We start from the raw sequence: 24,644 nt of genomic DNA, 5'->3' as shown, positions 1-24,644 counted from the left end.
TTTTGGGAGGAGGCAAGGAGCCTGACTCCAGCATCCTAACCACAACCCCACCAGGAGACACTGCTGCACAGAAGAAGTGTTAGGGTCTGCAAACAGCAGCTGTGCCTAAACCCAAAGGACGAGCTGGCAAATGCCCAAAACACGAACGAAGCTGTCCACTGGCCCTGGCAACCGGCTTCCTCCTCAAACTCTCTCCTCCCGCCACGAGGTAGAATCGTCACTGCAGTTCACTCGCGCATGCTCTGAGAGGATGCAGACGACTCTGTGATCAATACGAAGGAAAGGGTGATTGTCACTTAAATTAAAACGCAACAATTATTTCTGCTCTGATGATGGACTGGGTGGTGGAGGCTTGCTTTGTTCCAGGAAGACACATGCCCCTACACATATTCCACCTGGCAGGAAACTCTGTGAAAATGCATCCGTCTAACAGTAAAACCAACTTTCATCCCTTGACCGCTTGACAGACTTGAGAAGCACGACGAACTGAAGGGAAGGCTGAAATTGAGAACCTGCTACGTGCAATGCACCAAATGTCCTGCATGTGGTAACTAAGATTGGTCCCGTGAGGATTAACTGAGGCTGTCCAGCACCTCAGCTTCCCCCACAGCCACTGCATGGGCCGCCCGAGGCCTGGCTGGAGGAGGGCGCATCACAGCAAGGTGCCAAAGGGCACTTTCCGTCCCCTTTCGTGGACATGCACACCAGACAAAATGGGCTCAGTCAGGGTCACTTCAGACACCTGCCGGCAGTGGAAGTCTTGCCAAATGTCTTCACCTACCTTAGGAAGTTATCGATATTCCCATTACATTTGTTTTCAAGCCACCCAGGAGAACTGCATTTCAGCCCAAGGAAAGGTGCTGTGGCTTCGCTGGTGGCTTGGAAACTCTTTGGGGAAAGAACAACGGAGAGACAAGACCATTTGTTTGCCATCTTCCACCAGCCCCAGCCCCTAAATCACACCTTGTACTAAACTGCCAGAACCCCCCAATTTGTTAGTAAGTCTTAAAAAGATAAATTCTTCACTGTAGACGCTCAGCTTTATAATCTCCTGCTCCCATCTCCCAATAAAACTTTCAGTTGAGACTTATGTTGAACCGAGTGAGGTTTATTTAACTGCAGGATTTTCAGCTGAAACAACAGTTGGCATTTTTCCTTCAATCTCCCGCAGAAACACAAATTTATGTACCTACAAGGTAATAAGGCAAAGTCTTAAATTTAATCAGGAGAAATATTTCACCCATGGCAAACTGATAAATTATTTAGAAAAGGGCTCAATCGGCCTGTCAAGGAAACCTGGGCCAGATAGTCCGGCAGCTTCAGAAAAAAACATCATCGTCATGGTTTCTCTAAATTCCTTCTTGACCCCAAATCACCTTTATCAAAATGTTTAATCTTGAATAGTTAAAGCTAGAAAAGTAAAGAGGAAAAACCAGAAGGATTTTAACACCAGGAAGGAAATCAGTTCATCAAGGTACCACTCTTATAATGCTTATAATGGTTTTCAGTGGTTGATTTTCTGCGCTCCCTGGACGAGATGGAAGTCACAGGATTCCCCAGCCTGCTCCCATCCACGGCAACATGGAGGCATGCAAAGATTTCTGCAAACACTAATGAAAATGACCTTATTTCCAGTGGCCCAACCTTTCTGAGTCTTGCCGTACAGGACACAGAGAGAGAAAACCAGATCTATGGGTATCTACATCAAAGGTCTAGAAATTTAATAACGTTCCCATTGTTTTATTGCAGATGCAGCCAACCTCTCTCTATTACTGCAGAAAACTCGAGAGCCCTGTAGAGTGCAATAAAGTGGTGTGTGTTTTGCTCTGCAATATTTCAAAGGACCCTGATTTATAGTTAGGAACCAGGCGCCCACGAACAAACATCTGAGCTTGGTGACTGCCTCACGTTTTGTGCAAACTCTATGAGGCAGCATGAGGCTGCCACACTCTGAAAACCACACCATCGGATGCCAGGCCTCCCTCCCTCTCCCGTAACCCACGTGAAGGTGTGCAGAACAGAGAAGTGTGCACTTGCACCAGGAAACGTGCCATTATTGCCCAGTGAATATTGCACAGCCCCACGACTGATACCAGCGAGCCAGTCAGGTATCCCGCTGCACTGTTACCTTAGGCTTGTCTCTGAAATACACAAGTCCCACTAAGAGTCTGTAGCAGCAACATTTTAAACATTCTTACAGTACTTAAAAATGAATGTAATGGTCTTGGCATTCAAAAAAGAAAATATTAAGTATTCATTGTTGTGTCTGCTTCCTGAATGCAGGCAAAAGATCCCACCCTGTCTGCAGGAACTGCTTCTTTCTAGGCTATAGCTGATACTTTATTCCAATTCTACTTTATAAACCAACCCAGATGGAATCCCACCCCACACTGGTACGCTGGCACCTTTTCCTAGGCATCCAATAATCTGTAAACATTCTCTCCCTCATTAGCCCTTTGAACTATCTCTCCTTCAAAAAATTACATTATAGATCTGTTCTTGAAATCCCACTAACTTTATCAAATTTTCTCAGACTAACAACCATCTACCCAGAGGACTATACCCCTTTGTACTGCTACTGGCCACCCAAGGTTAGCCCTCCCACTATCCTGGCAAGGTAATTTCTCAGTCCTATAAGTGATTCTACACTGTCATTTTTGGATCTGCAATCATTTCTCTATATATAATGTTACCTGCCTTACATGCTAATGCCTCTTCCAGATAGCATGGAAGAGATCTGCTCATAGACAGAAATTTAGATTAAAAATAATAATAATCCTACTGTAGAAGATTCCATTTATTGTCAGCTAGCATGAACTTACTGATACCTACCAAGCTAAACTAATAATAAAGCTAGCAGTAAATCAACTCTTAGCACACACACACACAAAAATTACACATCACACCAAATGGAATAAACATATAATGTCTTCATATACTAAACATGCATTCTAAACGACTATATCTTCTATATAATAATTCTTTAAAAGGAAGAAAGTAATTAAAACAGCAGAGACCCTTCCTATGAAGAATACAATCAGTAGATCTGGTCAGGTTCTTTTTTAAACAAATGTGTCTAGCAAAGAGCAAAAGCATGAAGTCAAACCCAGAGGATGGTCAGAAGTAGCTAAGTCAGAAAGGCATTCTTTTAAATTTCAGTAGTGCTGGTTCTCAACCTTCCATCTGCCAGTGACATCACGTCTTCCGATATTACCTGTGCACATTGTCCCACGTGGACTATAAGGTCTGTCTACGCCTCTCACTCACCCCTAAGCGCCTGTCTAGCCTGGAGTACCTTCAAAGTCCTCAAAGAAACTATTTTCTACTGATAATACCGGGCATCTTGACTATTTTCAAAGGAACACACCATCTAAATATCTTTCTGGTCCTCATCCAAACACACTGTACTCTCAAGAAAAATGCTACTGAATTTTTATATAAACCACCAAGAGGTAACAAATTTGAGGGAGGAAAAAGCAAAGCCTTTAGACATAGGTGAAAATCTCCACTAAGAAACTGCCTTCTAGAGAAGAACAGTCCAAGGACTTTCCTGGCGGTCCAGTGGTTAAGATTCCACGCTTCCACTGTAGGGGGCGCAGGTTCGATCTCGGGTCAGAGAACAAAGATCCCACAAGCCAAGCAGAAGGAAGGGAGGGAGGGAGGGAGGGAGGAAGGAAGGGGAGGGGAGGGGAGGGGAGGGGGGAAGGAAGGACAAGATTCCATTACTACTGACTTGAAAAGTTAGAAATGCAAAGCACAAGGACACACCAGTGGCACAGAGATGTTTTGTGACATTAGTCACCTGGCACCATGAGCAACAGTAAAAATTACCAAGGGCACCATCACAGGCAGGAACAAATTTATTCCTGGCCATTCACTTCTCTTGGAATGTAAATAATCCATGAAGAATTCCTAAATCCAGATCACGTGGATAAATAATCCACGAACGAAAATCCCAGGCAAGCAAGTGTTTGCTGGTTCTCCAAGACATTCCCATTAGGCTTACGCCCGAAAAGGAGAAGCAAAGACCCATGGGAGGCACGCCGGCAAGGCCACCTGCTCACCACCCCCTCCTTGTCACGTCCTGTAGATAATTCCAGAACCAGTATCACACAAAGCTTTATGGAAAGGCACCTACATAAACACCCCAGATTTCTAACTTTCTATTAGAATTATTAAATCCTCAAACTAGTTAATGAGAAAGACTAAAGAAAATAGGTCTTTGGGTGGTTTACAAATAACTTGAGATTTTAAAGGCAATCTGACAGAGTTGTTATATTCTATACCACTTTTCTTTTTTAAAAATGGTAAGATATAGGCAACAAAAGACACAGTAACTGGTAACAGACTCCCTAAAAAGAACCTTACCTTTTGAATCAAAGGCAAAGCATGTAACAGGTGTCATCTTTTGAATGTTGACTGCTTTTTTCCTCAACTATTTGAAAATTGAAGATGGGAGAAATAGCTCTAACTAGTTGAGGTTGCAGAAAATGACTGAAAATACATTTCCTGTGTAAAATAAAAACCGTGATTTAAGAGTAACATGAAAAATACTTTTTCTTTTCTAAGTATTTCAGGGGAAAGCACAGGCAAAATCAATAACAGACCATCCAATTACTGGCTCACACTAGGGCATGTGCTTCATTATGAATCCGTGGAGCACATCAACAGACAGAAAGGGGATGCGAGCCTGCCACGGGGAGTGTCCAATCACTGGATTATACGAGGTGAGGATCTGGATTCAAAGATTGTTTAAAACCAAGAAAATAAATTTCCCTGTAAGAAAGAAAAAGGAAAGCAAATAAAGAGCTTACCCTTGGCTGCCAGTTCTCGTACTGCTTCTGTAAATTCGCACCAATGGTTTCCAGGGCTTTCTGAGGACCCATTGACAGAGGATCTGGGAAAGCAATGAGAAGGAGAAAGTTCTTTATTTGTGCATTTCCTCCTTGCTAAACCTCTCTTTCAGAGTTGCCTCTCACACAAGTCACTTCAAAGTCACCTCTGACTAAAGACAACACAACAGGGCTTGAGGTTTACCTGTGTTTAGCCAGACTTATGGAACCGCTAAGGCACCCGAATAGGCTGAAAAGCCACAACTCTTCACCCTTCTAGAGAAAATTGTTTTTATTAACATCACTGGCCCCGTGATTTTTTCCTTTCATCCACGTTTGTTATTTCAGCACCTACAGTTCTCTTGCCCTCTTACTGCTTTATTCTTGTGCTCCTATTCAGGCCCAGGCTGTGCTTCTGTGGAAACAGAGACCCTGTGGACGAGGGGTCCTCTATACCTATTCATTCCGGGTTTACCTATTCACTTCAGGAGGAGCTTCTAGAGCAAATAGCTCTAGACCAGCAAGTCCTGAAATGTATTTGGTCTTGAGTCCTCTTCACACTCTAAAATCGTGGAGTATTCCAAAGAACTTTTGTTTATGTGGTTGTATCTATCGGCATTTACTATATTCAAAATTTAGATGAGAAATTTTTAAAATATATCTTTATTCATTTAAAAGTAATAACACTCTGTATGACAGTCTCTAGATCCATCCACGTCTCTACAAATGACCCAATTTCGTTCCTTTTTATGGCTGAGTAATATTCCATTGTACATATGTACCACATCTTCTTTATCCATTCATCTGTCGATGGGCATTTAGGTTGCTTCCATGACCTGGCTGTTGTAAATAGTGCTGCAATGAACATTGGGGTGCATGTGTCTTTTTGAATTATGGTTTTCTCAGGGTATATGCCCAGTAGTGGGATTGCTGGGTCATATGGTAATTCTATTTTTAGTTTTTTAAGGAACCTCCATACTGTTCTCCATAGTGGCTGTACCAATTTACATTCCCAGCAACAGTGCAGGAGGGTTCCCTTTTCTCCACACCCTCTCCAGCATTTGTTGTTGTAGATTTTCTGATGATGCCCATTCTAACTGGTGTGAGGTGATACCTCATTGTAGTTTTGATTTGCATTTCTCTAATAATTAGTGATGTTGAGCAGCTTTTCATGTGCTTCTTGGCCATTGCATGTCTTCTTTGGAGAAATGTCTGTTTAGGTCTTCTGCCTATTTTTTGATTGGGTTGTTTGTTTTTTTAATATTCAGCTGCATGAGCTGTTTATATATTTTGGAGATTAATCCTTTGTCCGTTGATTCATTTGCAAATATTTTCTCCCATTCTGAGGGTTGTCTTTTTGTCTTGTCTATGGTTTCCTTTGCTGTGCAAAAGCTTTGAAGTTTCATTAGGTCCCACTTGTTTATTTTTGTTTTTATTTCCATTACTCTAGGAGGTGGATCAAAAAAGATCTTGCTGTGATTTATGTCAAAGAGTGTTCTTCCTATGTTTTCCTCTAAGAGTTTTATAGTGTCCAGTCTTATATTTAGGTCTCTAATCCATTTTGAGTTTATTTTTGTGTATGGTGTTAGGGAGTATTCTAATTTCATTCTTTTACATGTAGCTGTCCAGTTTTCCCAGCACCACTTATTGAAGAGACTGTCTTTTCTCCATTGTATATCTTTGCCTCCTTTGTCATAGATTAGTTGACCATAGGTGCGTGGGTTAATCTCTGGGCTTTCTATCTTGTTCCATTGATCTATGTTTCTGTTTTTGTGCCAGTACCATACTGTCTTGATTACTGTAGCTTTGTAGTATAGTCTGAGGTCAGGGAGTCTGATTCCTCCAGCTCCACTTTTTCCCTCAAGATTGCTTTGGCTATTCGGGGTCTTTTGTGTCTCCATACAAATTTTAAGATTTTTTGTTCTAGTTCTGTAAAAAATGCCACTGGTAATTTGATAGGGATTGCATTGAATCTGTAGATTGCTTTGGGAAGTATAGTCATTTTCACAATATTGATTCTTCCAATCCAAGAACATGGTATATCTTTCCATCTGTTTGTGTCATCTTTGATTTCTTTCATCAGTGTCTTATAGTTTTCTGAGTACAGGTCTTTTACCTCCTTAGGTAGGTTTATTCCTAGGTATTTTATTCTTTTTGTTGCAATGGTGAATGGGATTGTTTCCATAATTTCTCTTTCAGATTTTTCATCATTAGTGTATACGAATGCAAGAGATTTCTGTGCATTAATTTTGTATCCTGCAACTTTACCAAATTCATTGATTAGCTCTAGTAGTTTTCTGGTGGCATCTTTAGGATTCTCTATGTATAGTATCATGTCATCTGCAAACAGTGACAGTTTTACTTCTTCTTTTCCAATTTGTATTCCTTTTATTTCTTTTTCTTCTCTGATTGCCATGGCTAGGACTTCCAGAACTATGTTGAATAATAGTGGTGAGAGTGGACATCCTTGTCTCGTTCCTGATCTTAGAGGAAATGCTTTCAGTTTTTCACCATTGAGAATGATGTTTGCTGTGGGTTCGTCATATATGGCTTTTATTATGTTGAGGTAGGTTCCCTCTATGCCCACTTTCTGGAGAGTTTTTATCATAAATGGGTGTTGAATTTTGTCAAAAGCTTTTTCTGCATCTATTGAGATGACCATATGGTTTTTATTCTTCAATTTGTTAATATGGTATATCACGTTGATTGATTTGCGTATATTGAAGAATCCTGCATCCCTGGGATAAATCCCACTTGATCATGGTGTATGATCCTTTTAATGTGTTGTTGGATTCTGTTTCCTAGTATTCTGTTGAGGATTTTTGCATCTATATTCATCAGTGATACTGGTCTGTAATTTTCTTTTTTTGTAGTATCTTTGTCTGGTTTTGGTATCAGGGTGATGGTGGCCTCGTAGAATGAATTGCGGAGAGTTCCTTCCTCTGCAATTTTTTGGAAGAGTTTGAGAAGGATGGGTGTTAGCTCTTCTCTAAATGTTTGATAGAATTCATCTGTGAAGCCACCTGGTCCTGGATTTTTGTTTGTTGTAAGTTTTTTTTATCACAGTTTCAATTTCATTACTTGTGATTGATCTGCTTATATTTTCTATTTCTTCCTGGTTCAGTCTTGGAAGGTTATACCTTTCTAAGAATTTGTCCATTTCTTCCAGGTTGTCCATTTTATTGGCATAGAGTTGCTTGTAGTAGTCTCTTAGGATGCTTTGTATTTCTGTGGTGTGCATTGTAACTTCTCCTTTTTCACTTATAATTTTATTGATTTGAGTCCTCTCCCTCTTTTTCTTGATGAGTCTGGCTAAAGGTTTATCAATTTTGTTTATCTTCTCAAAGAACCAGCTTTTAGTTTTATTGATCTTTGCCATTGTTTTCTTTGTTTCTATTTCATTTATTTCTGCTCTGATCTTTATGATTTCTTTCCTTCTACTAACTTTGGGTTTTGTTTGTTCTTCTTTCTCTAGTGCCTTTAGGTGTAAGGTTAGATTGTTTATTTGAGATTTTTCTTGTTTCTTGAGGTAGGGTCGTATTGCTATAAACTTCCCTCTTAGAACTACTTTTGCCACATCCCATGGGTTTTGGATCCTTGCGTTTTCGTTGTAATTTGTCTCTAGGCATTTTTTGATTTCCTCTTTGATTTCTTCAGTGATCTCTTGGTTATTTAGTAACATATTGTTTAACCTCCATGTGTTTGTGCTTTTTTATGTTTTTTTTCCCTGTAATTGATTTCTAATCTCATAGCACTGCGGTCAGAGAAGACGCTTGATATGATTTCAATTTTCTTAAATTTACTGAGGCTTGATTTGTGACCCAAGATGTGATCTTTCCTGGAGAATGTTCCATGCGCACTTGAGAAAAAAGTGTAATATAGGACATTATAGGATGGAATGTCCTATAAATATCAATTAAATCTATCTGGTCTATTGTGTCATTTAAAGCTTCTGTTTCCTTATTAATTTTCTGTTTGGATGATCTGTCCATTGGTGTAAGTGAGGTGTTAAAGTCCCCCACTATTATTATGTTACTGTCGATTTCCTCTTTTTTAGCTGTTAGCAGTTGCCTTATGTATTGAGGTGCTCCTATGTTGGGTGCATATATATTTACAATTGTTATATCTTCTTGGATTGATCCCTTGATCATTATGTAGTGTCCTTCCTTGTCTCTTGGAACATTGTTTACTTTAAAGTCTATTTTATCTGATATGAGTATTGCGACTCCAGCTTTCTTTTGATTTCCATTTGCATGGAATATCTTTTTCCATCCCTTCACTTTCAGTCTGTATGTGTCCCTAGGTCTGAAGTGGGTCTCTTGTAGACAGTATATACATGGGTCTTGTTTTGGTATCCATTCAGCGAGCCTGTGTCTTTTGGTTGGAGCATTTAATTCATTCACATTTAAGGTAATTATCAATATGTATGTTCCTATTACCATTTTCTTAATTGTTACTGGTTTGTTTTTGTAGGTCCTTTTCTTCTCTTGTGTTTCCCACTTAGAGAAGTTCCTTTAGCATTTGTTGTAGAGCTGGTTTGGTGGTGCTGAATTCTCTTAGCTTTTGCTTGCCTGTAAAACTTTTGATTTCCCTGTCGAATATGAATAAGATCCTTGCTGGGTAGAGTAATCTTGGTTGTAGGTTCTTCCCTTTCACCACTTTAAATATATCGTGCCACTCCCTTCTGGCTTGTAGAGTTTCTGCTGAGAAACCAGCTGTTAACCTTATGGGAGTTCCCTTGTATGTTGTCGTTTTACCCTTGTTGCTTTCAATAATTTTTCTTTGTCTTTAATTTTTGTCAATTTGATTACTATGTGTCTCGGCGTGTTTCTCCTTGGGTTTATCCTGCCTGGGACTCTCTGCACTTCCTGGACTTGGGTGGCTATTTCATTTCCCATGTTAGGGAACTTTTCGACTATAATCCTTCAAATATTTTCTCGGGTCCTTTCTCTCTCTCTTCTCCTTCTGGGCCCCCTATACTGTGAATGTTGGTGCATTTAATGTTGTCCCAGAGGTCTCTTAGGCTGTCTTCATTTCTTTTCATTCTTCTTTCTTTATCCTGTTCCACGGCAGTGAATTCCACCATTCTGTCTTCCAGGTCACATCCATTCTTCTGCCTCAGTTATTCTGCTATTGATTCCTTCTAGTGTATTTTTCATTTCAGCTATTGTATTGTTCATCTCTGTTTGTTTGTTCTTTAATTCTTCTAGGTGTTTGTTCTTTAATTCTTCTAGGTCTTGGTTAAACATTTCTTGCATCTTCTCCATCTTTGCCGCCATTCATTTTCCGAGGTCCTGGATCATCTTCACTATCATTATTCTGAATTCTTTTTCTGGAAGGTTGCCTATCTCCACTTCATTTAGTTGTTTTTCTGGGGTTTTATTTGTTCCTTCATCTGGTACAAAGTCCTCTGCCTTTTCATTTTGTCTATCTTTCTGTGAATGTGGTTTTCCTTCCACAGGCTGCAGAATTGTAGCTCTTCTTGCTTCTGCTGTCTGCCCTCTGGTGGATGAGGCTATCTAAGAGGCTTGTGAAAGCTTCCTGATGAGAGGGACTGATGGTGGGTAGAGCTGGGTGTTGCTCTGGTGGGAAGAGCTCAGTAAAACTTTAATCCACTCGTCTGCTGATGGGTGGGACTGAGTTCCCTCCCTGTTGGTTGTTTGGCTTGAGGCGACCCAGCAGTGGAGCCTACCTGGCTCTTTGATGGGGCTAATGGCGGACTCTGGGAGGGCTCATGCCAAGGAGTAATTCCCAGAACTTCTGCTGCCAGTGTCCCACGGTGAGCCACAGCCACCCCTGCCTCTGCAGGAGACCCTCCAACACTAGCAGGTAGGTCTGGTTCAGTCTCCTATGGGGTCACTGCTCCTTCCCCTGGGTCCCGATGCGCACACTACTTTGTGTGTGCCCTCCAAGAGTGGAGTCTCTGTTTCCCCCAGTCCTGTCAAAGTCCTGCAATCAAATCCCACTAGCCTTCAAAGTCTAATTCTCTAGGAATTCCTCCTCCCATTGCCGGATCCCCAGGTTGTGAAGCCTGACGTGGGGCTCAGAACCTTCACTCCAGTGGGTGGATTTCTGTGGTATAAGTGTTCTCCAGTTTCTGAGTCAACCACCCAGCAGTTATGGGATTTGATTTTATTGTGATTGCACCCCTCCTACCGTCTCACTGTGGCTTCTCCTTTGTCTTTGGATGTGGGATATCTTTTTTGGTGAGTTCCAGTGTCTTCCTGTCGATGATTGTTCAGCAGTTAGTTGTGATTCCGGTGCTCTCGCAAGAGGGAGTGAGAGGCCAATAACATCTTAACATTATTACAAAATAGTCCCAACCCCGTGGATCCTTGAAGGGGTCTCAGGAACCCCCAGTGGTCCACACACCACACTTTAACAGCTGTAGGAAACTGTTTTCAACAGAGACTCTAATTTCAATCAGAAAGCATTTTTTTCAAAGGAAGAGGTTAGACTACTGGATAGGTAGAATACTTAAGTCTTTTATCTAATTCTCCTCCTAACTGTGACTAACTCTTCCACTCTGTTTTCTGGATTCCAGATCGTTCCACTTTCTCAGACACTAAACTCCATGCTCTAGGATATTCAGCCTCTCCCCTTTAACCAGAGCATTCCCATGGGCTTCTTCAAACTCAAAGTTATGCATATATACTTGACTTAAGGCAGATAGCATCACAAGGCTTTCAACAAAACAGCAGCAGTCCTGCCCCTCCATCCACATCCCAAGCCTCACTTCTCAGACGACAGAACTGTCCTCTCTTTGGCCACCATCCCACTCCCCCATTCCCTATTCTCCCAACATAACCACATCACATTTTTATTAAATTAATATTCAGTGTTTTACATTAGTAATGCCTATGGAAATATTATCCAATGCTGAGCCAAGTAGTGTATGAAAATGACACCTTTCTTGAATTGTTTTTCAGTCTCCTTGTTTTCCATGTTTTAATACTAATTCTGCCCCAACTCTCCGGAAGTATCCCTCTCAAATACTACCTTCCACAAAGTATATCAGCTAATCTCTCCCCTCCTCCTGGCCACTGTTGTCTTCCACAAAGTATATCAGCTAATCTCTCCTCTCCTCCTGGCCACCGCTGAACAATCCCGCCCTGGTAGAGAATTCGAGATTCCTCTTTGTAGAAATGGAATGACTCCCAAGAAAAGAGCCTAAAGGGACTGGGGGACAATAACAAAAGGTCTAATGTTAGAGTCATCAGAGTCTCAGAAAGAGAAAAAGTAAGTGCAGAGCTCAAAACGTAGTTGAAGATATAATGTCTGTTAACTTCCCCAATTTGGTAAGAGATGTAAACTAATAGATTCCAGAAGCTCAGTGAACCACAAACAGGATTAACCCAAGGAAACCACATCCTGACACATCATAATCCAATTGTTAAAAAACAAAAGACAGGGAATTCCCTGGCAGTCCAGTAGTTAGGACTCTCACTGCCGGGGTCTGGGTTCGATCCCTGGTCAGGGAACTAAGATCCCACAAGCCGCATGGCACCACCAAAAAAAAAAAAGAAAAGAAAGACAAACAAAAATCCATAGAGAAAAATCAGATCACAAACACAGAATCAGAAATGGGAAAAGCCCTGGATTTCCCAACAGCATTATAAGCTGGACAAAATAGAGCAATGCCTTCAAATCCTCTGTGAAAATAATTTCAACCTGATATTCAAGTCTGAGGGTAAAATACAGGTCTTTTCAGACATGTAAACACAAAACCTGTATCTCATGTTCCTCTTCTTGGGAAACAGGCCACAAAAGAAGGCAACAAAGAATCCAGGAAATGAGACAGAGAGACAGTGAGAAACAGACAGAGAGAACCAGAAAAAGAGAAACCACAAGACACCCATGTACCAGATCCAGAGACCAAGGAGCCCAACAGGAGCTAGAGGAGTGTTTTTTTAAAAAGTAACAGATTATCTGAGCACTGGAAAAAATATTGATAGCATTTGACAGATGTACTGGAATATATGTAAAAAATAAAATAAACTCATAAGTTCACAGAAAATTTAGCAAATTTGCAACTACAGGGGAAAAGGTTATATATACATGTATAGACAAGAAAGGACTCAATCAGAGTAGCCCCTCTGGGAAGGGTGGGAGCAGGACAGAGCTCTTTCTTAATCTACCTTTTAGTACTCTTCGATTTTTAAGATATGCATATGTTACCTTCATAAAAATAAAATAACACAAAAATGAATTATAAAATTAAGTAACAGGACTTTAGAGCTGGAAGGGGCCTTTACCATGGATATGTCAAAGTCATCAAGGACTCTTCACAGAGTCGCCAGGCCCCACCCTGGAAAGTCTAATTCAATAGCTTCAGAAGAGGCCAGTGACCTGATGAGCAGCTCTGGCTGAGGGAAACCTGGTGAAAATTGGGTTATAACTAACTTATCTGGAAGAATTATGGTAAACTTGTTTTAATCCATAACTAAAGAAATTAGATGTTAATCTTTAGCTCTCTCTGATATGGTAGGAACAGAGTGTTAGGGTCTCAAAAGAATTATAATGACAGCAATCAACGCTGCTGTAATCTGAATCACAAGACCGGCAAGAGACAGGAATGAATTGGGATCTGAAAAGTTAAAATTATGGGCCACCTAAGTGCATAAGGAAGGGAAACAGAGCAAAGGGAACCAAAGCAAAGGGAAGCAGAAAACAGCTTCAACAAATTGAAGCCATCAAATAGCTGGTTATGTCCTGTGCATGATGACCAACAGAGTAAATGTCAGAGCTGGTTTGAACGCGTCTAATTCATGCATCCACACTTCCATGCAGTGCCCTTGTGGTCAGCGCTCTGGCCATAGGTGACCTATGGCTAAGAGAACAGAAGTGGTTTCCTCTGTAAAAAGATAAAGGCCTGCCCATGAATCACATTGATCAGTGGCAGCTCTTAGGCACATCCTCTAAAGAACCACGACAAAGGCAAAGGGAGGGAGGGAGTTCCAAGGCCCAGAGTGCGGGGAGGACGAAAGCTACACCTCCTCCTTGGACTTCACCCTCTGGAAAGCCCAGGCCCCCACCTGCCCCTTCCTCTCCCCATTGTTCCCAGCGAGGGCATGTGGAAAGCATGTGGGAGCTGGAGAGAGCCATGCCACACTTCTCTGTGCTCCTCACCGACGGCCCAGCAGACACTGGAGCCTCACCAGTAGTGGCGGCCGACAGCAGCACCCACTCTTCTTCCCCTGGTCTCGGATCAAAATACCACCACCCAAGGGAGGAGCAGGGGCAGCTACCGGCCATCCATCAGGCTGTGATCAACTAAGTGAGGCTGTCACATCCAACCCACTGGGAATCCCTGCGGTCAATTAGTTTTTTGGTTTCCTCCCAAGAATATGACAGCGAGTGGGAGAGGGGGGGGTGAAGAGAGGGAAAGAATGAGGACAACTAAAATGGTGCATTTAATACTACATTTACTAAAATAAACAACTAAATAACTTAAGTAAACTAAAATTAAATTCCTGGGTGGATACTGCTGACAATGTTATCAATCTGATGTGGGGTGAAGTGGACAGAACATAAATTTAAAATTGTAGTTCTGTCTTAATAAAACACTTCTCTTCTAATGCCTTCACAGGTTTCTACTTAATGAACGAAGTGAGTTAGTGAGTGAGTGAGTGGGTGGGTGGGTGGATAGATGGATGGAAAAAAAAGTAGATGGTAACTGGCATTTGCATAAAATTTTAGCTCTTGATAAATCTTCCTGCCTGCAAGCTTTTCAGCATAACCCTCTGTATTTCATGATGCTTAGAACTTCACAATGACATGGACTTAGTCCAACCCACCTCATAACAAAGAAGAGAAAGCTGAAGCTTAAAGTGGTCAAATGACTTAGTCCAAGGTCACAAAGGTTCCTGGTGGTGCTGGCATTCAGCCAGCCCAAAAAGTGGAGCCTTTTTTACCTCCCCGTCTTCTTCACATTTACACAACCCGACTACCATGTCCTATCCAATTTTCCTTCAAAAGACCCTGCGCTCCATCACTGCAACTACGTTGGTCACTACGTGATGGTCACTACAACCATCAACTACGACTGTATTGCTCCAACCAGCAGCACGTCGTGCTGACACTACTGAGACTCCCTGCTCCCAGCCAGTTCCTGAAGACGCTGCAGGGAGCAGAGGGCAGAGGCCAGGGAGTGCAGTAGGGCTCACTGACCTGTCTCCTCTCAACCCACTGACCTGTCTCCTCTCAACAGACCAGCGCAGTGAGTCCTTCTAAAATACTGCTTCTATGATGTCACTCCCCCAAAAGGCCTAAGGTGCCTCCTGAATGCTCCCATTTAGATAACATACAAAATCAGCAGAGATAACAGGTGCTGTCAATACAGTGGAGCCCAGGGCCTGGGTGACTGGAAGGTGACAAGAGACAAGATGGGCTTCCAGGCCACTGATAATATTGTTTCTTGATCTGGGTCTGATCAGTTTGGGAAAACTTATCAACTACATACTTGAATCAGTGCACCTTCCTGAACGTATGCTATCCTTCAGTACAAATTGAAATTTTAGAACACGTAGAGCTCACTGCTCAAGGAACGTTTGTACTTCTTTGTAGCTTGTATTTAGTGGACATCTCCTAAGTATTTGTTCACCGACTTATTAACTGAGCACTGCCTCCCAGATCAAGTGCAAATTTCTTTATATGTCTTTCAAGGACTCTGCCACTAATCAGTTGTGTAACTAATTTCTGCTTGAGAAAGTACTTAACGGCAAAAAGGCCACTGAAATCAGAAACGGTTTTTAATGGCTCTGTATTCTATTAGCCATAATATCATCTACATACATTTTATAAGTAGTAGCGCACAGAGTGAGAGGCATTTCATCTCACTGAGCTCAAGGATGGAGTTGGGAGCCCCTCAGCTGTACGGCCCATGGCAGTAACGCTCTGGCTAACGGCCCAACCCCGACTCTCCCAGTACCTGAGGGTCCTAGGAAGGGAGCCAGAATCCTGCAGGAGCCTTCTCTACAATTAAGCCCCATCCTAACCACTCAACCTCCCTCCCCACATATCCACAAGTAGACCAGGTCCCTGTTGTCTTTTGCTGTGTTGTATACAAACACCAAGAGCTGGATGTGTTCTCAAAAGAGCTGAGGAGGGGGTGGTTGGGACGCCCTGTTTTAAGTATGAGCCTCGCTGTCTACACAAAAGTCACTTTGCACAGTAGAGGAAGGGAGGCTCCGAGCAGTTACACAGTCCTCCTTCGGGGGAAGCCCAGACACTACTACAAGAGGCTGGCGTCACCGGACAGAGAAAACAGGGTTTAAACCAGGAGCCCCTTAGAGCAAGAGTGCAGGCATGGGGCGTGCCCCAGCATCCAGCAGCAGGGCCCGGGCGAGCCCAGCAAGCGCTCGCAGGGCTCGGTCCCCACCGCCAGGCCCCTTCTCTTCCCGGGGTCCTTCAGTCTCACCTCCTGTGCAGCCCCTGCCCACCCGTGTGGCCCATTCCGACTCCCCCACATCTGCTGAGCTCGAGGGGCCTGTCTCCCTTGTTCTGGTCTTGTCTCCAGCGAAATCCCAAGGATCAAGATTACATTTCTTCTGTGTATACCTCTACACTTAACACGTAGATCTCTACTTAACAAACATCTGTTGACCAACTCGACTATCTCTCAAGCCCAAGTCTGATGTAAGGATCAGACGACAGTCTGTGAAAGTGTCTGTAAAACCAAGAGCGACACGCAAAGGCCTACCACCACTATTTTTAGCTCATCAACACAGGTCTCTTAATGCCCACTTGTGTGGAGGGAAGAAGAAAATGCTTTTCTCTAAGGAATAAGGGAAACAAAGCAAAGTGCCTCCCAAATATTTCCTTAGGATAACCAAATTCCCAAGCATCCGACAAACCCATAGCCTTCTTACCTATGATACACGGCTACCATAGCTAGACATAAAAGACATCAAGGCTAAATTACACTCCCTCCTGTTCAGCACTCAGCTCATCTACACTCTGTTTTAAAACACAGATTCCTCCAGCAGGTATGGGCGCACCGTTCTTTAGTGGGATTGTTTTTACTTTAATGTGGGGCCATAAAACAAAACAGCTTCCCCCCCGCTTCCCTGAGTGTCGCCTCCATGAAATAAAACAGCATCTTATTATCTACAGGAATGGAGGGGTGGGGCGGAGAGAGGTGTTCAGCTCCCGGACCACGCCTACGGCCTCATGTCTGCACACACACTCCAGCCGGGCTACTCAGGGCCTGTGTGCCTTTCCTCCCTCAGCTGGAGCTCGGAAGCGGGCCTTGGCTGTACAACAGTCCAGCAGGGAGGGCAGGCCATCACTGCAGGGTACTGCGGTGCAACCTCTACTTGCTTGTTCTGGCACCACAGGAAAACCTAAAGAGCCGCTTCAGGGACTCTTACATCCTCTGAGCCTCTGGAAGTAGGACTCTCCCCAACGTGTATGGAGACTGTGCGCACACAGGTACACAAAAAGGGACTGGAAAGTAAGAATCTGTCTATTTCTCAAGCTCCCAGACCCCTTGTCCCTGAGATCAGGGCAGTTTCAACCAGCACAGTCTCAACAGTTTGATGTGTGTCTGCAGCCATAAAGCAATCAACTCGTTATCCCTACCCAGCCCTGTGCACAGAAGCACAGGGTTCTTTCCCCTCTCTTTTGGGGCGAGCACACAGAACGGAGCAGAAGTGGCACAGACGCAGGAAGAGCTCAAGCTCCCACCCAGCACCTTGGCCTGCTGGGTGGGGTGGGGAGGCGGGTGCAGGCCCGTGGGGGCTGCTCCTGGCTGAGGGCAGTCCCCATGCTAAGCCCAGTTCACGCTCCAGTTAATCGCCCTCCAGCCAAAAGGTGGGCGCCATCATCAGCTCCATTTTGCAGATGAGGAAACTAAGGCCCCAAATGGTTAAGGGACTCACTGAGTGAAACAGCTGCAATGAGTAAGCTGGGGTCTTGACGAGTGCAAAACCTTCTGAATTCTGGTGATAGAGCACAAAATGCTAAGACCACGTATAAAACATCAATTGGTTGCCTTCTAAACGTAAACATCTTTTTAAGTTATGTGAAGGCACCAACCCCTGCAGGGGGTCTTCCTCAGGACTCCTTCCCCACCCGTGACATACTCCGGGCATTCCCATCCTGAAAAAGGCAGAACCAACCTGTCATCGAGCCTGGGTCTCCTTGCCTCGCCAGCCAAGCCTTCACTGTCCCTCTCCCCTTTGCTCTCCAGGCTCCCAGCATCTCTCACTCAACTGCAGCCACAGCTTGTGACAATGCCAACCTGAAACTCTCATCCAGTGGCACCTGGCCCTCCTCCTACCTCTGCCCACCCAGAGGGGTCTCCGTCACAGGCGGCACCCCTCCCCACTCACTCACGGCCTGGCTCTGCTCCTCTCCCTCTGGTCACTGCACATTCTCAGCAGGTGACCTCCCCCAAATCCCTTTCTCCAACCAGAGAGGTCTTTCCAGCTGTCTGCTGGAAGGTGGCTCTACTCTGAGCATTCCAGAAGCACCTTACCTTACACAAAACGTAATCCCATTATCTCCCCAGCCCAGCTGGCCCCCAACTCTCCATCTTGGTTACTGATATATCATCATCCCTTGAGCTAGCCAAGCCTGAAACCTAAAGCACTTGTTGAAAATGCTGAAATCCCTTCTTGAACAATCCTAAAGCTATTGGGGGGAGAGGCAGGTCTGGGCAAGGTTGGCACCTGCTCTAGGATGAGGGTAACTGCGGTGGCCCAGAATGAGCTGTCAAGTCCAATCAGGGGCTCAGAGCCTGTACGGGGGAAGGAAAGAAGGTATGTCCGTGGAGCGGTGACCCATACGGGGTATCGGAGCCCAGGCAATGAGGAGGACGGACACCTGTGGGGGAAACAGCTGGGTATAAAATAAAGGAGTGTGATGACAGGCATAAGAAGTTGGTTCAGGGACTTTCCTGGTGGCGAAGTGGTTAAGAATCTGCCTGCCAGTGCAGGGAACACAGGTTCGAGCCCTGGTCCAGGAAGATTCCACATGCCACGGAGCAGCTAAGCCCGTGCGCCACAACTACTCAGCCTGTGCTCTAGAGCCCACGAACCACAACTACTGAGCCCGCGTGCCACAACTACTGAAGCCCGTGTGCCTAGAGCCCGTGCTCTGCAACAAGAGAAGCCACCACAATGAGAAGCCCATGCACTGCAACAAAGAGTAGCCCCAGCTCGCCGCAACTAGAGAAAGCCCGCGCACAGCAATGAAGACCCGAAAAAGCCAAAAATAAATAAATAAATAATTTTTTTAAAAAAAAGAAGAAGTTGGTTCACACAGGAGGATTCATCAAATTAGTAAATATATTAAGGATGAAGGATACCAAGGTTCTCACTGTCAGAGGAAGAGTTATAAATATGGAAAATTCCTATTGGTTTGGAATGGGAGGCACTAATGTAATGCATGTTTTTTATTTGTATAGATAATACTATCTATAGATATGAATATAGATCTGAATGAAATATAGATATAGATATGATAGATATGAATGTGTGTCCATGTGTGTCCACACAGAAACACATACACATATTATGCACATGTGTGAATGTGTGCATTCCTTTGCTCCAATGAGAGAGGCCATGGGAGAAACAACACAGTACACAGCTCCAATAAGAACACCTAGAACCCAGATCTCGGTTTTCAAATTCTATTTGCCACTAAAAGGAACTGGGCTCCTTGGAGAAATGGCTGATCCCAGGAATGGAGCAGGGAAAGACGAGATGAGACAGAAAGTACAGATGTAACTCTAAGGACAATGGAAGCAAGACAAAAGGCCATATAAGCCAGTGGGAATGGGTTCCCACTAGCTAAATGGGAAACAAGTGGAGTATCAAGATAAATGACGCTAATATTGGACTATAATCCACTGATTATAATATAAAATAGGAATAAAAATATATAAGATATAAAAAAGGAAACCATGAGTTCAAATTGAATAAACTGAAAGTCTGATGAGGAAAGAAATATTAACACAGCCAAAGCACCTCTTCCCCCAAAATACTTATTGACTACAAAAGGGAAGGGGGAGGATTTCACAGCTGAAGTTCAGGTACCCCACCAACTTAATCAAGTGATAAAAGAGTTACATAACCAGCAATGGGATAAATCAAAGTCACGTGCCACCTGACAGGACACCACCGAGGAAGGTGGATCTCGTCCATGACACTCTTGCCAAAGAGGCATAAACAAAATTTAATCCCGAGGAAACATCAGGGTTGTTCTGCTAAACAGAGCGACGGTGATCTTCTGATGTCAAGGTCATGAAGGTTAAGGAAAGACTGAGGCCTGCTCCAGCCTGAATGAGACTAAATTAAGGGCAATGGGTGATACAGCAAAGGGTCCTTGTGCCATAAAGGACCTTATGGGGACACCTGGCAAACTTGAATGCAGCCTGAGGCTTACCCAGTAGCATGGCATCCATGTTAATCCCCTGTCTGTGAAGACCGAGTTGTCATTATGAAAGAGAAACTCTTGTTTGTAGGAATCACACACTAAAGGATTCCAAGGTGATGGAGCATCATTTCAGCAGCTTACTTTCAAATGAATCAGGAAAAAAAACTGCTTAGTGCTCTACTTGCAACTTTTGAAAATGTTTTTTCAAAATAAAAATTAAAATATAGGCTGCTAGACACCATTACAAATTTGCTGAATCAAATCTCTAAGAGCTTTTTTTTCTTATCCCATATTGTTAAAATCACCAACGTAAGGACCCACTTTTTAATAAAAGCCAAGCGAAATTTTTTCAACTTAAAAAAGGCAATGTGGGGACTTCCCTGGTGGCGCAGTGGATAAGAATCCGCCTGCCAATGCAGGGGACACGGGTTTGATCCCTGGTCCGGGAAGATCCCACATGCCGCGGAGCAACTAAGCCTGTGTGCCACAACCACTGAGCCCACGGGCCGCAACTACTGAAGCCTACGCACCTGGAGCCCATGCTCCGCAACAAGAGAAGCCACTGCAAGGAGAAGCCCACGCACCACAACGGAGAGCGGCCCCCACTCACCACAACTAGAGAAAGCCCACGCGCAGCAACAAAGACCCAATGCAGCCATAAATAAACAAATAAATAAATAAAATTAAATCTAAAAAAACCCGGCAATGTGCCCTTTTGAATTCAAAATCCATCGAAATTATTACAAAGTAGATTGCATACCTGAATTGCAAAAATTTTTTAGGAACACAATATTAAAAAATCTATTCGTTTGCTGGATTTCACACCAAGAAGGAAGTAAGGAATTCTTTGCATTTTCATTAACATTGTCCCATAAATACTGATCAAAGAGACTGGGTGAGATGTGAGGGAGGGTTCTTTGATTTCTATTTGGGGACAGGAGGGTAGGAGGCAAAGGACCCCTAGAGAATCTAATAAAAACCAAGGCCCCTCAGCCCAGAAGGTGCAATGCTGTACTCAGACACCACCACCCACACAATCCCAGCAGGCTCACGCATCCCTAGGCGTACACACCAGGATCCAGGTTGAGAAGCCCTGTGTTAAAAAACCTAACAGAAGAGTAGTAAAAGAGGGAGGAAATAGAAAACAATTGATTAAATTCAGCTTTGACAAGGGATAAATGAAGTGGAAACAGTCAGTGGTGGCTAATAAGAAGTCAATTTCAATCGGCACAGTCACCAGGGGATGGCAGAGAGCCAAGAAAGCATCTAAGGAAACTGGCCACAGAAAACAGCTACTGTCACCAGGCTTGGGGAACAACGGGCCTATGCTTCAGGCAGGAGGCTGTGAAACAAAGGCTGTCATCCTAAGACACCCCCAAAGAGTAGCGAGACAGGTAAGTGGGAAAAATAACTTTTGTTTCCAATTCAGATATAATAAATTTGTAATTTTTACTATTTAAAGTAGATAAAGGGAATTTCTGCTTTTGCTTAGAATAGGAAAAGCTGGGGGGGGGGGTGGGTTGCCCCGATCCTACCAACAAGAGAAAGCTGAATAATCAATGACGGAAACAAAGGAAAATTCATACTGTGGTGGCTTCATTGGTAAATTACACTAAAATTTAGAGAAGAAATAATACCCAAATCAATACAAACTCTTCCATAAAAAAGAAAAGATGGGAATATTTCTCAACTCATTTAATGAGACCAAGCATTACTTGGGTACCAAAACCAAACAAATACGTTACAAGATGAGAAAACTATAGACCAATATCCTTCATAAACAGAGATGCAAAATTCCTTAACAGAATATTAGCAGTCAAATCCAGGAACATATGAAAAAGATGATAAAAGTGAGGTTTATGCCAGAAATTCAAGGTTGGCTCAACAACCAAAAAATCAATCCATATAATTCACCACATCAACAGACTAAAAGAGAAAAGCCAGGTGATTATCTCAACAGATGTTGAGAAAGCATTTTATAAGATGCAACATTGATTCTTGACAGAAACTCTCTAAGAGCAAACTAAGAATAGAAGTGAACTTCTTACCTTAGAAAAGGCATCAGAAAAAAACTTTGGCTAATGCCCTATTTAGTGGTGGGGGCCTAATGCATTCTCCCTAAGACCAGAAACAAGTGAAAGTTGTGCACACTCACCATTTCTAGTCAGCACTGTGCTAAGATGCTCCGAGGAGGATGACGACAAAGAGCAGCGTCGCCTCCTCCTGGAAAGAGCTAGGTGGGACTCCTCACTGTGCAACTGAGGCACCTGCATGCAGGCATCAGTCATTCAGGTTTAAGTGTATATAACTTGTACTACATGCCAGATGCAGGACAAATTTAAAAGAGAAAATTACATAATCCAATAGTCATTATCTTATCAATTTTTCTTGAGACACTTTCTCCACTGCAAATCATAAGTGAATGTATCTATAATAGCCTAAAGGTTATATAACTGCAAAATGAAATAAAATCTTCAGATTTACACAAACCAATCACAGGCCTGCACTGGACCAGGACAGTGAAGGCAAGCCCTGCCAAGCCCAGAACCCCACGCAGTGACCCCTGCAACAGGCTGTAAGAGATGGACCCGTGCTTACCAATCCAGCATTCCAAACGTGCACAAGGAGTAGTCTTCACCACATCTGGAGGGTCCACACCAACATTCAGGCACAAAACTAAGGCAACGCTGACGGTCTTCATCTAGAAACACAACAGAAAAAAACAAATAATTCAATATGAAACTCACTGATGAGTTTTTCAGTTGTTAAAATGTTCCCAGACATACAGAGACCTCTGCTTCTGTAGCCGGTCTTCAGTCGCCTGTTACCTGTGCCACCCCAGGGGTATTTCACAAGTAAGACAGGGTTTCAGAGTCAAGTAAGCAGATGGGGAAGAGTACATGGCAAGAGGTTTTTCTCAGGCTTCCTTATGATATACTTCCAGAAACAGAATTATTTGATCAAAAGATACAAACATTTTAAGACACTTGATACATTCTGCCAAATTACTTTGCAAAAACTCTGCACAAATTTACATTCTGACCAGTTCATCGTTATTCTTGTTATTTAAAATTGTTAATAATTTGATGAGAGAGAAATTGTCATACTGATTTAGTTTGCATTCTTTAGTATTAATAAGGCTGAATATTTTTTTCAAATATTTGTATCCTTTATCCTTTGTGGATTTTCTAGTCATGTTTATACTACCATTTATTTACTAATATTAGTGATATTTTCTAATTGGTTTTCATGTACTCTTTACATATTAAAGATGGCATCCACATTATTTATTGTAAATATTTCCCTAGTCTAGTGTTTGCCATTGGATTCCTTCCTGTTTCTTGACATACCGAAGCCCTGGACCCATCAGCTGATACACCTTCCTCCACACCTGCTCCTGCTCTGACTCCGATGTCCCAGTGTTGGGAAACGTCAGCCCCGCCTATCCATCTGCTCAAGCCAGAAATCTAGAACTCATCCTTCATTAGTTCACTTGTTCAACAGATATTTACTAAGCACCTACCAGGTGCCAACTGCTATTTTTACAAACTGAAGATACATTAGTAAATCAAAGAAATAAAATTCCTGGGACTTCCCTCGTGGTCCAGGGGTTAAGACTCAGCGTTCCCAATGCAGGGGGCACGAGTTCAACCCCTGGTCAGGGAACTAAGATCTCGTACGCTGCACAGCACAGCCAAATAAATAAATAAATAAAAGAAAAATCCCTGCAAGGAGGGGGAGGATATCATTTCAAATAGGGTGGCCGCTAGGAAGACCACCTGAGCCTCTACTCCCTCCACCAGGCTCCTGAGCGCCAGTGCCCACTGTGACTCCCCGTCCATCTCTTTCGTCCTGCTCCTGAATGTCTCTGAGTCTGTCCACTTCACTATCCGCCAGCTCTCAGCCACACTACGTCCAACCTGTGCTCCACCATTTTCCCAGGACCCCTTCCCCTGCCTCCCCCAGTCCAGGCTTTCAAACACATCAGCACACTGCCCTGTTTTCAATCAGTTCCCAAAACCTTCAAGATTCACTGTGAACTGCTCCACACTCTATTCAAGCCTCATAAGCTCCAGATCCTGCCAAGCTCTTCACTCACATCAAGTCTCGCCCTTGGTCTGCCGGCATGACCTCTGGGTCTTCAAACACAGCCCCTCAGGGCTCCTTGCACGGCCTCACCAGCTCAGGGTCTCTCGGGTTCAGACCTCCACTCCTCGGGGAGGCCTTCCCAGATCCTGTCAGGGCAGAGCCACCTGCTCGACACCACCCCAGCATCCATGTCTTCCTCTTGGTGGAGCCAGGCCCATCCGCGCTCCTCTGTGCACCTGCAGCTCCTCCAAGGTCAGAGGTGACATGCAGGAGCAGACACCTGGCCCAGGCCCAGCTCAGTGGCCATCTGCTGAGTGGGTGAATACAGGGATTTTCCTCTAA

At 43.4% G+C, this 24,644-nt stretch overlaps 1 protein-coding gene across 2 annotated transcripts in view; it reads right to left on the bottom strand.

Annotated features, from left to right (window-relative positions):
- The window catches only part of RPTOR (regulatory associated protein of MTOR complex 1), a 353,305-nt gene that overhangs the window by 249,876 nt on the left and 78,785 nt on the right, over nt 1–24,644 (bottom strand). For both annotated transcript variants that reach the window (XM_036836768.1, XM_036836767.1), the window contains exons 2-3: nt 22,812–22,914; nt 4,815–4,897 (exon numbers count right to left, since the gene is read on the bottom strand). In XM_036836768.1, the coding sequence (XP_036692663.1) occupies nt 4,815–4,897; nt 22,812–22,914 (186 nt within the window). The remainder of the gene's footprint in view (nt 1–4,814; nt 4,898–22,811; nt 22,915–24,644) is intronic.

Source organism: Balaenoptera musculus, chromosome 20, assembly GCF_009873245.2.
Source record: "Balaenoptera musculus isolate JJ_BM4_2016_0621 chromosome 20, mBalMus1.pri.v3, whole genome shotgun sequence".
In the NCBI taxonomy this organism is placed as follows: Eukaryota; Metazoa; Chordata; class Mammalia; order Artiodactyla; family Balaenopteridae; genus Balaenoptera; species Balaenoptera musculus.
Note: the sequence above shows the minus strand (reverse complement) of the source record. Positions and strands in the feature narration are given on the sequence as shown.